This window comes from Ahaetulla prasina, chromosome 1 (assembly GCF_028640845.1).
Source record: "Ahaetulla prasina isolate Xishuangbanna chromosome 1, ASM2864084v1, whole genome shotgun sequence".
NCBI classification, from domain to species: domain Eukaryota; kingdom Metazoa; phylum Chordata; class Lepidosauria; order Squamata; family Colubridae; genus Ahaetulla; species Ahaetulla prasina.
In genome coordinates, this window is record NC_080539.1 from 177470459 (window position 1) to 177488226 (window position 17768).

General features: G+C 36.1%; 1 protein-coding gene across 4 annotated transcripts in view; it reads right to left on the bottom strand.

The window, feature by feature from the left end:
* EHBP1 (EH domain binding protein 1) overlaps positions 1-17768 on the bottom strand; it is a 285605-nt gene that overhangs the window by 87164 nt on the left and 180673 nt on the right. For all 4 annotated transcript variants that reach the window (XM_058182647.1, XM_058182659.1, XM_058182653.1 and 1 more), the window contains exons 11-14: positions 16123-16301; positions 15486-15534; positions 9293-10165; positions 6260-6403 (exon numbers count right to left, since the gene is read on the bottom strand). In XM_058182647.1, coding sequence (XP_058038630.1) covers positions 6260-6403; positions 9293-10165; positions 15486-15534; positions 16123-16301 — 1245 coding nt within the window. The remainder of the gene's footprint in view (positions 1-6259; positions 6404-9292; positions 10166-15485; positions 15535-16122; positions 16302-17768) is intronic.

Sequence of the window (17768 nt, forward strand, 5' to 3'; positions counted from 1 at the left end):
TGGGATGAAATGAAAACAGCCACGCAAAAACATTTATGGTCATTAGTTGCAGTACAAAAAGAGCATCCCCAGTGGTTAAAAAAGGAGGGGTTCTTACAAAACAGATCTTTTGGAAACAGAGACCACTTCCTTGCCAGTCTTTAAAAGACAAATAATAGGAAAATATATAAATTTTGGATCTAGGTTAGATTAGGGAGCTTCTGCATGATCTCATTTAGAAACTCATTGCTAAATTGGGTAGCAGGCATTTTTGTTAATCTCAGATGTTAAACAGAGTTCAAACAACTCACCATTTTTTATAATAAAACAATTTATGATTGCTATGACTGAAGTAATGATAGCTTTGGTTATTTTCTATAAAACAGAAACAAGTTAGTTGTAGAACTAATTACCGTATATACTCGAGTATAAGCCGAGTTTTTCAGCACGTTTTTTGTGCTGAAAAACGTCCCCTCGGCTTATACTCGGGTCTATACGGCTTATACTCGAGTTTTTTTTTTTTTAAGCCCCTCGGCTTATACTCGAGTATATACGGCTTATACTCGAGTTGTTTTTTGTTTTTTTTGTTTTTTTCACATTTTACCGGACGGCGCGGGGAAGCCCTGCCGGTGCAGTGAGAGGGCGGGGCGGGGGAGCCGCCAGCCTTCTCAGCTGAGGGAGGGAGGGTTTCCCCAACCGGTAGGTGCCTCATTTCCCACCCTCGGCTTATACTCGAGTCCCCAGTTTACCCCAGTTTTTGGGGTAAAATTGGGGACCTCGGCTTATACTCGGATCGGCTTATATTCGAGTATATACGGTACTTCATGTACTTCCAGATCTTGGCTACATAGAAGTGGTTTATTCTTTTTATTCTGCGTATGTTCCTCCTCCTCCAATTATGGCATGTAGATATCAGAGGTACACAGACCAAACTGCATGTTTGTAAATTATATATTTTTCCCTTTCTCAGTCCCCAAAACATTGTACAACAATAGATAAAACATCCGACAGTGTAAAAATTCAAAATATTAGAAACCTCCTTCATTCTTCAATATAAAATTAGTGTGAGATCATTTCCTCAGTGAAAATGTATCAGACTATACATATTACTATTTTTAACAGAACAAGTTCACTTTTTATAAGTGTTCCTCTGCAGTTCCTTGTTATTTTCTCTCACATAAGACAATGCAGCAGAAAAAAGTGTCATAATCATAATTTAAATATTGTGGTGAATACTCTTATCATCTTATACCACATTTGTCAGTTTTTCAGGGATCTATTTGGAAAACAAATATGGCTAATAGTGAATAAGGTATGAGCTGCCATGGATTGTCAAATAATGTTCAACCTTTTTATCAATTAGGTGGTGGTAACCGCTTCTTTTGTAATCTAAAGACAATCTGGGGATCATATTTAAATCTGGTGACAATTATCAGCATGACAGATTAGACTTCCAACCTTAAATCAATATTTTCCAATTACCATCAAAGGGGCAAGGTTGACATAATATAAAATCTCATCCATCAATATGCTTAGAAAGGACACAAAGTCTGTTGTAGGTTTTACTGATAGCAGCCAGCCATATTTCTTACTTTTCTAATTTCTTAGAAAAAAAATTATTGATAATCTAAGTCCTAGTAATTTAGGAACTTGGCAGTGCTCTTTAAAAGTTGTTTAAAAAGAGTAATTTTACTTTCTAGATAAGGAGAAATATCTTCTATAAAATATCTTCTATAACTTCTATAAAAAACCTACAGCAAAATAAAATAAAAAGTTTTATTCTGTTTTTGGCTTAAATCTAGAAATATCAAAACCACTATTGGTGTAAGTTCATTAAGATCTATCACTGGCTCAGTCAATTTTAATGCCTCTTCTAACGAAGCCCAAATGACCTTTATACAATGGAAAATATTGGCTCTTTATATCTTTTCTGCTGTAAAATTCATAGTGATAAAAATTTTTTCCCTAATATAATTATATTTTGTTTGTATAATAGTGATCATGGCTTTGGGGCAAAAGTTGAAATGAACCAAAAACAAGCTATCTGATAATAAACTTGCTCAATATGGAAATACTTTGCCTTAAATGGTGCACTGACACTGAGGAAACAAGCATCCTTCTTAAATTTCAAAATACAACCACTGCCCCTTCTACATATGTATTTGTTCCACTAAAGTTTTGTGAGAATATTTCTGGAAGCTTTGGGATTCTGTAGAATGTGAAGAAGTTTTACTGAGTTCTATGGGAAGACAAGTTTGCTTATACCTTCCAAAATGCAATTGGGAATAATTTAGGCTATGTTCCAGTGCATAGTAGAGTTCCTGTGGCTCATTAGCATCTGCAGGCTTCTTCTGCCAAAATGGCGAGAGCACATGCTGCCGGTTCTACCTCTTTTGCACACATAAATAAACAGGGAAACTGTTGAGAAACTGTGATGTTGCTTTCATCATTTTCCGCTTCTTGCTGCCATGGCCTATCATAACAACGCCACAACCTCTACAATTAAGCTAAACATATTTTTAAACAGCACAAATTACATAAATTGCCAATTTTTCAAGCAGGATCTAAGGTGTCTTAAGCCTCACAAGATGGCAGTAATGTTTGTGTAGGGTCAATGTCTAAACCCAAAAGGCTAGTATTTCTTCAAAAAAATATATTTATCTTAGAAATTCCTTGGCACTAGAAAGGTAAAAAGTACTATTTTATTTTGTATTAATGCTGATGTAGTAAAATGATCAGCCAATTGCCACTAAATGTCTATCTCCCTTTGCAACATCATTTGCTATATTCGGAAGAAATAATGCAAGGTGATTCAAAAAATAAATGCCCCAACAGATTGAGTTCAGATGTTGCTTTTCTGGTTTGTTTTTTTTACGTATGGAACCACAACATACATTTACACTATGGTTTAGGTTATTCTTATGAAGAAAACAGCCTATCCCATCTGCCCAAAATGGTGATTCAAGGACAGGATTGAGTCATGCTTTGAAACAATTATGCTGTTCAGCTCAACCTCTCTAGTCTCCCACATGTCCATTTTTCACCTAATCACAACAGTAATTATGCATGTGGATGTTTTTCACATCTACTTTTGTCTAACTTTTATACTTTGCACTGGAATTCTAGAATGATAAAATATCACAATAGTTGATAACAATGAAAGCTGACATCTTATAACCAAATAAGCTGACACTTGAAATAAAATTTCTAACAATACCGTAGGATCTACTCGATCGTCTAAGATTTTGCAAAGGACTTGATGCTAAAGAGCAGTAGCATGGACAGTATCTGATACAATAGTGGAATGCAGGTAAATTATACAATCATTCACATACCGAAGAAAATTGTTTTCTTTTTTCTAATTTGACCATAAAAAGAAAAGAAATAGAAAGAGATAAAATATGAAAATGGAGCACATTTCTTTAGAGAACGGGGTTTGTCCTAGCATCACAAAACCCTCTACTCCACACACACCTGAAGACAGGCTTTTCTCTAACCCAGCATTAACAGCAGACATATGCAATTCTCACAGCATCAAAGAGTTTTTGCTTTTACAAAGAAGGAAATTAACTTTGACAAGCACGCATCCTTGGTTATGCTATGGTACATCTTCACTAGTAGTATCAATCATTTTAAGATGTTTTAATTGCCTTTAGCTTATCTCAGACAGGTAAGCAAATATCATTTCTAGTGATTTTATAAATGCAGATCCAGGCTTATGTGGGAGAACCAAATACTTGGAATAATTTTGAAACCAATTAGGTATTGCCTATCTTTAAATAAAGAAAGGCTGCTGAAATTGTGATAGTAACAGAACAAAGCAGATTTTATTTTTTTTAGAAATCTGTTCAATTACATCATTCCTGGTTAGGTAATCACTCCTTGCAAAACACTGAACTATTATGATGATTGCACATGTGTGAAATGTTTAAAGAGATAAAAAGAGCTATACAGAAAAGGAAATAAGTGGATCACTAAAAATGATTAAATCTAACTTGGCTGAATGGCACAGCCAAAGGAATTGTTCGTTTAGTATTTCCTGGAGAGTAATCGGACCAAAGCCCTCAAGAATATGCATCCCACACCCTCTCCAGGAGAAATTAAGAAGACGTGAGCTACTGATATGAATGCATTAATTACATTGAATGCAACGTTCTCATTCACTTACTAAAGGCCTTTTAGTTTTAAAGCCTCCAGGTAACTTACAAAATATATAGTACATCATAAAACTAACACATGTTCTAACCACTGGCTAAATGTATAGAAGCCAAAGGATAAACAATAAAAATAATTTATGTAGTAAAAAAAATAGCATGCATTATAATTCCAGAAAATGGCCAATTAAATAAATAAAACCACTTTTGAAGCTCCAAAGTGAACCACTTCTCATTTTCGTAAGGTATTTTACAAGGCAGGGGTTACTCAGAATAAGGTAGTGCTTCTCATATAAGACCAGGATTATGGGCTAACAAGGACAACTCATAATCTTAGCAAATAGGGAGATTCATAAGGATAGTCCTATGCTGGGTGCAAACATAGATCAAAACTAACACTTCTGTGCTGTCCATTTAATGCCAGTTAGCACTAAATTCATTCCCCATGTTCTGAATTAGACTAAAGACAGAGTACCCCAAGTGAAGAAGTTTCTTGAGGTAGTCTGTCTTTAGGCAGGACTATACAAATCAACCAAAATTGTTCAAAGTTGCTTCCAACTCTTCCTCCTTCCTATTTTTCCAGACTTCCAAGTGCCTCTGTGGTCACTTGTCATTTTTTTCTCACTATATGATCATGCTCTTTTCCACCCACACCCCATCACAAAAAAAGAGACAGATACTAAACTTTGAAACATGTTATTTCTTTTCATGAAATAGCAGATGAACATCTCTGAAAAGAAATAAATGGGAAATTATTTTTTCACTGTTAAAGTAAATTAAAGTAAGTGTATCCCGAGCCTACTAGAAAATATTATTCTTAAATAATGATACAACTGCTCTTCCCCTCAGCTACTAACAGAACAATAATAAATACATTACAGCACTATGAACAAAAATGGGCAAATACGTATTCCCTCTCAAGAGACATGATTTATGGCAAAGATGGGTAGGGGCACAATTAAGGACCACAGAGAGCGTATAATGTGTGTGTGTGTGTGAGGGGAGAGACATTGGGTAATTGTTGAGATAAGGAGTACTGCAGAAAGATTGGCCATTGTGAAGGTTAATAATTAAATGATAAAGACTGAATTTCATAAGAGTTATATGCAACACTGGCTATATTAGGACATTATTCTGCAAGTGTTTTGGACTCTAGAAATACTTCATTGTATGTATATAAAGTCTTGATTGTTAAAGACTGTTAACAAAACAATAATATAAACTATCCTAACCACCTGCCATTCTAACAGAATTAACAAAAGATAGATGCTCCTAAATTATGGCTCAATTGCGTAGAAGGGAAATTATTTTTCATAGATAAAAATTATTAGTATGAAGCCAGTAATTAAAAAGCTCCTAACAGTTTATACACAGATAAATGCTAGTCAAGTCAAGACAAGACAAGACAGGTAGGATTGGGGCAAGGTGATTTACCCCAGCAAACACAACTCAACTGTTTTTTGAAAGAAGATTTTGGCCAAACAGTAGTCATTAGCAAAATAACTGCTGCAGCACTCACACAATTTCTCATGTGCAAGTGTTAAGAATTGCAAAATTACAGCACACGATATGACACAATAGGCAATCTCTGCTTTGGGAAGGATTGCATAAAAATTTAATTAGCTTTCATCTCCAGAGATTACAGACCTCTTTAGGTCACCACTGAGGTTACTGGTGGAGCAATAGGCAACTGCAGCTGCCTCCCCATTGGACCAAGGTTTGCTTAGCCATCAGAATAATTCATTCTAATGATAAAAGGAGGGTCACTGGGACAAACAGTATTGGGTGAAATGCTGCAGCATGACAGATAACTTTGCCTTTCATCTGTCCAGTATCTTAAATCGGCTGGTACTCAAAGAGCACAGCTTTCAACGGACTTGCGATCTTTCCTTGGCCTTAGTCAGTAGGGAAATAATCGGCTCTTGGTAGGAGAAGGACAATGCTCAGCATTCGTAGAATACCAAAAATCACCCATAAATAATTCTCTGTTGTTTTCTCCATATTTTGCTGGTCTGGTGTGTTACAGCCAGCAACAGTGTCGCTAACCAAAAACACATTCCCCCATCCAGACACACAGGTAAAAGCAAATACACTTCTGTATAGGTCACAATAATAACATTTCTTACATCAGTCAGTTGCTTAGAGCGGCCTGGGACGATTGAACTGGAGAACTGCCTGTTTCCTGCCTTTAAAGCAGCATCTTTTCTTGCTTGTTCCAGCAGGACTCTTGCACGTTCTTTTAACTCTTCTTGTCTTGATAACATTCGTTGCTTCAAAATACATAAAAGGCAAAATATGTCATATTGAAAGACAACAAAGCCCCAAATTAGCCTACCTATCCTATAGTACTGTACTACTCTGCTAAGAAAAGCAAAGGTACTTTCCAAGAGAAATAGAAGACGAAAAACCAAGTAGCAGTAAGAGAGGTTGCTCGTTAGTGGCTTAAAATCTACTTTAACCTAGAGGGCCATAACAAGTTTCTACAGCATCCAGAGCAGTACATTCCAAAAGCTAACAAGGCCAGGATTCCAATTTTTTTTAGAGGAGAACCATATTTAGTGCTCCAGTAGGGTGAAATGAAGCCGTAACTTTTATTTTTTCTCCTTAACTACCAGTATCCAGCCCTCAAACAGCAATTTTCTGGGATTTATACCTTAAAGGAGAGTTCTAGATATGCTGGTGAGTTGCAGGCAGCTTCCTGGCTGCCCCATCTAATATAGGACGCATTATAAAGATCCAGTAATTGAAAACTGCTGCAACTGTGAAGAGGCTGGGCCAAGCAAAGAACAGAAGTTACCCCTTCCTATCTGGTTTATATCAGAAATAACCTGGCTGTAAATTAGCAGAATTTCCACAGCAACAATACTCCCCCAAAAGGAGTCCAAGCATTTGTAGCCTTCTTGTGGTGCGTTGGACTGGTTCTGCCTCTCTTGCTCATCAGTTCAGCTTTGTGCCAGATTGTCTATTGCTTTGCTTCAAGCAAAAGAGAGTCTGGGGCAGCTGCAAGAATAGGTGTGTGGAATAGTTGCTACAAAATGTGTAAGGGAGTCATGTCAATGTTGAGGGAAAAGACCTCTGGTTACATCATCTTCCCCTCTTTATGATTTACTATAGCAAGGGAAGTTACAGTATACCATAAGGGTCTTCTAAGGTTTTTGGTAACTAAATATTATGGAAGTTGAAAATATTAAGTGAATGAATATTGCCCAGTGGAAAAGCAGAGTGAGACAATGTCTTGAGGTCTGCAGCAGAATCAAACAAAATTGACAATAAATACAATAATCAGGTAATGATTAATAATTAAAAAGATGCTGATGACAGATGATTACAAAACAAGAGGAAATGCCACATATTAATGATGTTACCAAATTAGAATCAAACCTGGGGTTTTCAATTATATATTTAAGCATCCTTTTCCCAAATAACCTCAGTTTTTAAAATATATGCAGACGTACTTTTGTTTAAGCAAAAGAACCTATAGGCATGGATTCTGCCTTGGATCCTTGCACTGCCTGAATCTCCCTTTTAATTTTTTTTTAAATGAATCATGCAATATGCGATATAACACTACTGGAGGTACACATTAAAGATTTGGGATGAGAGCAAGAAGCAACCTCCAATATTCTATAGCAATTCTAATTTGTCTAAGCACCTTTCTTTTTACATGCAATCATATATTTGAAGCATGAGTTGGTATTGGATGAAGAGAGAGAGAAATCAACTTGCTATGCAGAGCAGAACTATAATGACTGCAGACCAGCGCTGTTATGTAGCCAGTTTGGGAGGATTTGTTCCAGTCAGTTGTTTAAAAAGTCAGTTTGACAAAATTCAACCATCAGATAGGAGAAGAGACTTGGGAAAAACAGAGTCAAAAGCATGCAGATTTCAGGAAGGGAGAGCAATCTCAATCAACCAACCTTGATGTCGAGCTCCCCAAGAGATGCAAGAGGGTGGCTTCCTTCCCAGTTGGGGATGGGGCTCTGGCTAGCATTCAAAAGAGAACAGAACTGTAGGCTGCATTTGTTCCCTTGTCCTGTATCTCTGCTCTCTGGGGCAGTTTCATTTCAAAACTAACCTTTGTTGAGTTTCTTGGGTAGGAGGCAATCAGAATTGGGGGCCAAATATGAGGTCTCCATTTGTTGGGAGAATGGAAGAAGAGCCACATTCAGGTTGCAGCCCTCTTTATGTTTTCATGGGATCAAATTTCATAATATCTACTGAACCCTTTTCCTAGAAGATCGTAGAGCTTAGGTCAGTATGATTGTAGGAACCAATTGTTGCCTTACCTAATAACTTCTCTGCTGAAGCCCCATTTGTATTTGAATTGGCAAATAGCAATCCCACACACCAATCTCATATTTAACAGGGCACACAGGAGTATCAATAATGGATTTTTTTATAGTAGCATAATGAGTATTTCCCTTCCCACTGGACCTGTGGTTCTCAACCTTTATAGTGCTGCGACCCCTTTAATACAATTCCCCACGATGTGGCTACCTCAACCGCAGAAGGGGGAAAAAAGGAGCAAACTGGTTTTTTGAATTTATCGTGCCTGAAGCCGTATTGGCTAGCGATCTAGTCTTGAGGACGGAGGCATTAAAGCAGAGACTCCTCCCCTATTAAGTTTATCATGGCTGAAGCCAGATTAGGCTAGCGATTGGGAGTGATTGCAGCTGGCTTGAGAGGGAGACATCAGAGCAAAGATTTCTCTCTTTTTTAATTCATCGTGCCTGAAGCCGAATTCGGCTAGCGATTTGAAGAGCCTGCAGCTGGCTTGTGGAGTCAACCATTGGAGCGCGATTCTTCGACTCGCAAGTATACTTCCCATATTTCTGATGGTCTTAGGCGACACCTGGCAAATCGTCATTCGACCCCCAACGGGGTCGCGACCCACAGGTTGAGAACCGCTGCACTGGACTAAGACAATTCAAGGCGAGATTCAGATTCATCACTGTGAAAAAGTGCTCTTTTCATGGAAAACCCAGGAGAGGAATCTCACTGGTAGATCACTCCTGTAGTAATATCTTTATCTATTGCTGAAAATGGTCTCTTAGTTTCTCCTACCATAAGTTTGATGAAACAAAATGTTACTGAAACTGATTGCAGGAGAAATTGTAATAGAAGTTATAATATTGTGAAAGTAGTTTCTGATTCCTTACCTGTGCAGTTTTTCCAGGCAGATCTGTTGGATGTATCACTGTTTTGGCCTCAAACTCTAGCTTAGTCTCAAGTTGCGTATCTAATTTATTAATATCCACATCCCTATTGTTGGAGCATCCAGATTTATTTCCCACTTCTAAAATTATTTTTTCAACGTGTAACTCAGAATCCAATTTTCTACTATCTCTAAGGCTGAGGTGCTTCTGTTTTTCAGGTTCTGAGAAACAAATGGCAGTGTCACAATTCTGATGTCCTTTTTTGTCAATATCCTCATCTATATTTGTGGGAAGTGGATCCCTTTTTAGATTGCTGATCTGCATGAGATCACTCAGGTCTAGAGTGTCTGCTTTGAGAAGCTTTTTCCTTCCCAACAGTGGCTGTGTTTGTGCTGTACTGTTTTTTTCAGGTTCTGCTATTCTCGAAATCCTTTCCTTTTTTTTTTGTGGTTGCTCTGCATCACCTGTAGTCCTGTGAGGAGGAGGAGACGCCAAACTTCGTGACTCAGCTGTGTCTTGAGGTTCTCTGTCTCTTTCTGACTCTAGAACTCTGCTGTCGTTTACAAATACTGGGTCTTTCTGGAAAACAAAGTCTGCCTGCTGCAGTTCCGGCTCTCGTTTTAGGTCACTTAGTTCTGCATAGAATTTTTCCTGGTCAACAGAGCTGTTTGTGTCTGTTTCATAGTTGCCGACTTTGTATGTACTTTTGCTACTGTTTTCTTCAATCTGAACTACATTTAGCTCCAGTCCACTGAAATGTGCCCGTATTTGATACAGATAGGTCATAACAGTCAGCTTGTCAGGAATGGCTAACAAAACCATGTCAGAAGGTTCAAGTAGCCGGGATATTCCCAAGTTAGCAAATCCATCATATGCCTTAAAAGAAGAAGCAAAAACAGAGTTAGTGTTTTTGTTATACAAAACCTCTGGAACTTACGATAATTGTCAGGAGATGCATAGGATTCTGAAAGAGATTTCCTAGGATTTCACCATTTACCATAGCTTTAAATGAGATATGGACAAGAAACTGCTGCCATTAAAATCTCATGATGCAATCAGTAAATGGCTTGTTTAAGTTAGAGCACAATCCTGAAAACAAAACAAGTATTGATTAAAAAACATAGTAACTTGAAAGTAAGCATGTAAACAGATTAAAATTTGAAGCACTTTTTTTAATGAGTTTTTCAGTCAAAAGTGCTCAACTTACATTTCTCCTCTCTTTAATGTTGCTGTCAGGACTAGCAGTAGAGATCAGCACACTTGAGCTGTTAGTTATGACCCAAGCCCTTTGGAGATTCACTGATTGATCCTACCACTGACCCTAAATACCACCTACAGCTGTCTGGGTCCAACACTTAACAATGCAATCCATATTTTTAATTTTCATGCCATGTCTCTGGGATCTTGATAATACTTTGCATGTATTGTAGGACAATCAAAATGGCAGACCCCAAAAGCATTGCCTGAACTTTAAGGCAACTTCAGGCAAGACTACCTTCTAAGTGCTCAAACATGATGATTCAATATAAGTTTGAAGGAATTGCCATCTTTTTGACATACTTGACTTCTTTATAAATCTGTCTTACATGGCTAGCAAATGAGATGGTATCATTTTAATGATTCAACTATTTTCAACTGCTGGAAAATGTTTATTGATTGATTGCCTGGGAAAAAAAGGTGTCTTCACATGAAAAATGTAGCAGAGGCTACAACCATTCTCCACAGCATCAAATGTTTAATATGCAGGAGCATTTTTGTGTAGAGGATAATAAATTTCTTTGTATTCTCACCTGAAATAAAAAAAATGCAAGTTCCAATCTGTGAGAACTCAACTAAGAATTGAGGTGACCTGGAGCAATCACAAAACAAAGATGATATTCATTCCATTTGGGCTATATGCTCAGTAACCTTTAAAATATTGATTTTAACCAGACTTGTTTGGTTTATGTCTTTCAGAATATCACACTGACATTATGCTTGAAATGTATTATTGCTCTTGGAATTACTTTTATTTCTATATCCTGATATTGCTCATTTACCATGTGCATTGTGTGCGAATTTGGATATTTCCTATTATGGAAGAATGGTATATAGAAATTAAATTCTAATCTCTCTCTCTCTCTCTCTCTCTCGGTGTGTGTGTGTGTGTGTGTGAGAGAGAGAGAGAGAGAGATGCATAGAATAGTGTATGCAAGATATAAAATGCAGGATGAGCAGTGCAGATGGAGACAAGAGTAAGCTCTACTCTTAATGTCTTACAGGCAGACGCAAAACATTTAACCTTTTCTGACAGAAAAATGTAAGATGGCACAATCCATCCTAATGCACACATCCACTAAAAGATTCTTGCAATGCATAGGTGTAACTTTACTCATAGTGCTATAAGTATTTGGTTCCAATGATGTTTTTCCACTAATGTAATAGAATTTCTCAGCTGCCCATAACCCCTTGCCCATGTGGACCGATGCAGCAAATGCAGAAGGTACACAATTAGATACAGGGGAAAAAAATAAAGTCCAATAATGAGAAGATGCTGCTTGCTGTAATCCTTTGCTAGCAACAATTATTACAGGGAATTTTAAAATAGATGTTGTTCTATCCAGTAGAATTTAGAGTCATAAAGCCCCAGCAATTAAAAAAAATAGCCTGTAGCTGGAGAAAAGGAAAAAAAAACCATGGACATGCAGACTGGTTTTTAAACTAAAAAACTAAGACAACAAAGATAGAAAGAAACCTGATACTAATCCATTGTGGGATTTATACTAGCTGACCAGCCTTCTATTAACCATGAAATTGCTGTCATTTAGCTTGGATTGGTTAATTGGATAACAGAAAACAACAGCTCATCTGTGCTGTGTTAAGACTGCCTGTCTGTCCATCCATCCATCCATCCATCCATCCATCCATCCATCCATCCATCCATCCATCCATCTTCCTCCCTTCCTCCCAATTTTTCCTTTGTAGAGTAGGCACTGATTAATTCATGTCTATCAAACTATTATGGAGCTTTAAGCAAAAATGAGACCAACTCTACTACTCCTATTCCATTAAAGAATGTACTTGCATCAAGTTTTTCTAGTTTTGGAGAATCACAGCTGTTTCTCAATTTACAGGTAATTATTACTATCCAAGGCAAGGCTGGGAAAAGTATTGTATTTCAAGGAAGGCTTTACCAAAGGGACTGTGGGCATAACTTCAGCTTTATAGCCACTTCTGAGAAAACAGTACAAGAAAATGATATGAAAACCCACAGTCTGACTGAGAGAGACAGGGAAAACCCAGATTGTTTTGAATAATTAAAACATGATGCAAGTTATGACTGAGAATTCTCTGCAACCCTGATATTATTATTGATCATTCTCTCCGCAATGACTAGGTTCTCAATCTGGAAGGGCTGCTGTGCTGTTAAATCTGATTGGAAATTAAACTAATTTTATTAATCTGCTCCAGTTTTTTTACATTGCATTGGTTGTTTTCCTGCAAAAAGAGAACTGTCTAGCTCCCAGTGTACAATGTTTCTATGCCTTTCAAGTTGGATTGCAGCATTGTATTGTTCTAAAAGTCTGAACATAAATTCTAACAGCTTCAAAATGGATCAGCCAGACAGCGGAAATAGCCAGTTGCTATTTCATTCTCTACCGGCAGAATTATCAAATCTAGAATGGAGAAATATGGGTGCCACAGATTTCTGGGAAACGTAGGCTAGAAAACCTGAATTGGAAGCAAAATTTTAAATCCTACTTAGGTTGAAATTCCAGATTCCATAAACCTCCACATGTTCTGATTTTAAAAAATATTCTTGTGTGATGAAAAATAAAATGAAGGTGGTATCTGTATTTCTTTGTTTGTTTTGGTTTAGCAAACATAGTTTCTAGTTATTCATTAACTTGTTTTTGCTGCTATGAGACCTTGAAGAAAATGCCAGATACATTCTGAAGACAGGAAAATAAATGGTGTATGCTAACTGTTATTGACAGATATTAGATGACAGATAAATGACAGTTATCAGGTGAAATCAACGAAAATACCAGAAAACGTATTCTAATAATCTGTCTAAACAAGTTGACATACCGACATGCTGGTCAAGGTCTGACATAACAATAAATATGTTTGTTGCTTCCTCTTTTTAATAATGTTTTTACAGATAAGCCCAGGCATGTTTATTCAGAAATGGATTCTATTAGATTCAATAACAGTTACACTGAAAAAAGTAAATTCAGGATTGTAGCTTTACATTATAGAAATGTCTTAGGAGGTAACATGATTGTGTGGGATAGTATTAAATTTTGATATATATATATATATTTAGACAATGACTAACATCAAAAAGTTATCTTATTCAGAAAAAATATAATTAAAAACAAGGTCTCTTCCAATGTTGTTTTGTTGTTGAAGTTGAAGTTGTTTTGCTGAATTTAATGCTTGCAGTTGAAGTCCAAACCCACCAAATTACTTATTTTTCCTTATGTCAATTTATGGAATAAAACATGTAGGAATTTTTAAATAAGCATATCTCTTATTATTTTATTTGGTTAGGTGTTATCTATTCATAATAGATAATACGATTATAATATAAATTCTATATATTATTGGCTACTTTTCCCAGGGTTGTGTTCATTCCAATCAAGGACACACAGGTTATCGGACAGAACTGTGTGAGACCAGGAAATAAATCTGCAGGAAGCTCACTCTGTAGAGCTGTCAAGCAAAGGGTTGCAAAGTGATGAAAGAAAATATATATGAACAGATGCACACAGCATAGCAAAAACAATTGATTCTTTAATAAAGGGCAATGTTACTTCTGAGAAACTGACTAAGGATTTCAGTATTAATTTCACTTTTTTTTTAGTCACAATTTTTATAAATGAAAATGACTAAACTGACTTGTTAATTTCGAAGTATTTGTTCAAAAGCAAACTACTACGGTAGACACTTTAAATATAATTTTGAAAATGATACAAAAGCATCCCGTTTTAGCTCAACCTTCATTATGTTTTTTTTTTAAAAAAAAGACAGCATGTATGTTATTGCAACTGCAGTTAATGACTTATTTTCAGGAAAATCATTTTTATATTGGAGAAGACACATATGCAATCTATACATAGGGTAGCATAAGGAATAATTTATTCATCAAAAGTGTTTCCTATATATGGAACTTCTCTCTCAAACAGTTTCTCATTTGCTCTCTGCAGGAAGAAGAGGGAAGTGAAAGAGCTAGTTTTCCTTCTGAAACTTGAATGTTGTATGTTAGATCTTTAAAAAATGATCAGTTAAAAAAGTAGAAAATCACACTATCTAATAAAAATTCAGTGAATAAAACAAACCAAATTGATTTGCTGTTAGTTTTGTTGTAGTCTAATCAAGTGGAAAATGAGCAATTTTTAAATGATTCCCTCTAGGCCAATGCTCTGGAATCTTATAATATGGAAATTAAAATATGAAATTTCTACAATGAGAGTCTTGAGCAGTAAAAGCAGCATTAAGTACCAACCTGTCTTTCTGTGATTCTTAGATTGAGTCTCAAACCACTGAACTCATTTCCTTTGTATCAAAAGGGTATTAATTTACCTAATTTTATGAGGATTATAAACCTGGACCCAGAATTCTATCAGACAATATTTCATTAATATTTTTGCCTTACAAAAATCTTGTTTCCAACAATAAAAAAAAATGTTCCCTATTCTGCATATTATAAAAGTGCAATGCACCTTATTGCTTAGTTTAATTGACTGTGGTGGATAAAAGCCCATGTGAAGTTTTATCTCTACTTCTCCTTCTTAAATAAGAGCTAAAGTCAAAACAGAGCTTATTATAACCATACCAGTGAAGTCTTCCATATTAAAGCAAAGGCCAAGAAAGCCTTGAGTCAAGATAATGACTGAACAATGATATTTTTATTTATAATTAAATTATTAAAGAAAATAGGATGATAAAAAATACCTACTGCTCTCTCGTACTTTCTCTCCTTTGCTCCCTCTATTAATTAGGGACTACAAAGATGGTCCTCAAATTCCAAACAGCATTTGTCATGAATGATACAAATCATGACAAACCAGACTTAATAATGTGTTCAAGAAGTACAGTCTGGGAGGTCTAATTATGACATTTTAAAACAAAGTCACTCCAAAATTAAAAATCTACCATGATCCAGAATTGAAGCCCTATCGGTTATCCCTTTCCCTCTGTCGATGCTTACCTTTTTGTTGTTCTCCTTAATGTCTTGAGGATTCAGGGACTTGTAATCACTGAGGGGGAAAATAGCACAGAGGGTATGTAAAATACTTTTATAGAAAAAAAGCACCCATTTTTAAAACAAACCACAACTTATAGCCAATTACAATTTAACATAAAACGCCAATGTACAGTAACTAGCAATTTCACAGCGATCAGGAAAACTAATAGTGTAGAAAATTAAAAGAATAAATACATAAATATAAATAAATATAAAGATTATCTGTTTCATTGCCTGAAGTTTTCCATGTAAAAAGAGAAATTAAGGCATGGATTTCAGGCTGGCTATGACAACCACATTTGCCATCAGGTCATCTTTGGATGGCACATGAGAGCTACAGGCTTATTGTCTCATCTAGTTTTAACAGTAACCTAATTTTCATAAACATTTTGAAGTCAGTTGCTTGCCTGTGGATTAAAAAGAATAATAGAATGAATACAAAAACGAGAAATCAGTATGGGTTTAAAACAAAGCCTCAGAAATGGCATGATATAAAGTAATTTACTCATTTCTGACCCACTCTGCAAGATGGCACTTTTGAAACTGAAAATGAACAAAAGTAAGAAATGGGACAGTTTGAATGTAAAATGCTCCTACTTACATTAAGTCAGGTCTAAAGTGATGTAATATTGCACAAAAGGATAAACCATTTCTCCAAGATGTAGTGAAATTGGTGATTTTTACTCCTCGGTAGTTTTTTGTAACTTCTTTACACCAAGCAAGCAATGACTGACTAGCATTTGGCTTTCTCCCCAAAACAGGACTTGGTAATGGGCTTGGCTGGAAAAAAAACCCAGAGAAAATGGGAAATGCATTAAAGAATTAAATGGGAGATGAGAATTTACATTAATTGATCTAACTGGATGATTTGCATCCTTTGATGTTAGTTAAGGTCCTTCAAAGCTGTCAGTTTACAATCAGGATAACTTGGAAAAAGGCAGAAATTCAAGTCATTATCTAGAGATTTAGCCTTTGGCTCTTGTCTCTGAAAGATGTGTTACACAGGATTCCAATGTTACATGAGAACTGGCCAATTGCATTGATGAAACTACTAGCCTAAATTGCTTAAAGTCTTAAGGCAGATAATTGTGTAGTCTAGTTATGTTACACACCCGTATGGAGATTGTTCAAAATCAAGCCATGTAAAAGCATCCCCGAGGTCAAAGCTGATCGTAATTTATTTCACAGGCATGTACCTGCACACACACTGACATACACACATAAATCAAAGTCAAAATATGGGAAATACTATGAAAATCAAATGAAGGCCCAATATGAAATGATGGAAAATGGGGTCCTTTTGAAACATCAGCACCTATTATTTCAGCTTTTCTATAAAAAAAAAGTTAAAAATTACTCTTGCCTCACGGCCATTTCTTTCATACTTAAAAATATTTCTTACATGTGCTTAACTGGTGAGAGCTGCTGATCTGGAATGCATCCAAAACTTTCAAGCATTAGTGAAAAGAAGAAGAAGAAGAAACAAAAAAAAAAAAGAAAGAAAAGAAAAAGGATGACGGTCATTCATGGACATTAATGTGATTATTTGGCTTTGAAAAAAATTCCAATAAGCATGCATCCAGAATGCCAAATGTGCAGAGACTGTCAAATTGAGAGGTTAAAAAGAAATGTTATTTGATAGTTCTCAATGGCATTACTTTAGAAAGAAATAGGTCTATCCAGACTATCTTTCAAAGGCCAATGATGCCCCCACTTGACTAAAGCATGCCAGTGCTAAGCAATTAAAACTGTCAACTTCATACATATTGTGATTTATGCTTTTAGTGCTTGTGGGGCCGACTGCTTCCAGTTATTGTAACAGAAATAGTACAAAGGCAATTTATCATTTTTATTGACTGTTAGACTAGCAACCTGTGGTTAAATAAACAAACCCACAGATAACGTAGGATGATACTACGTAACTCGCATACGCCCTTCAGCAGCACGGATACACAATGCCAGGTAATTTGCAAAAATTTAATGTCACTGCTGTTTAACGTTTTAATACTTGGATGTAGGCCTGCAATAATGATGAGTAAGTGCAAGTAGCAAAGAATGATTGATTTCTTTAGCGATAAAACATCTCACCATCAAACACAGTGTAATAATAGGTAAGCCTGTGTAAAAGTAAGAAGAACTACAATCAAGGGGTCTTACTATCAGGTAAGTGGGTACAGGGTAAAAACCTAAAGCATTTACAAATAATTATAAGAAAGCAAAGAACAGGAGAACATTGCAATTCTCTAT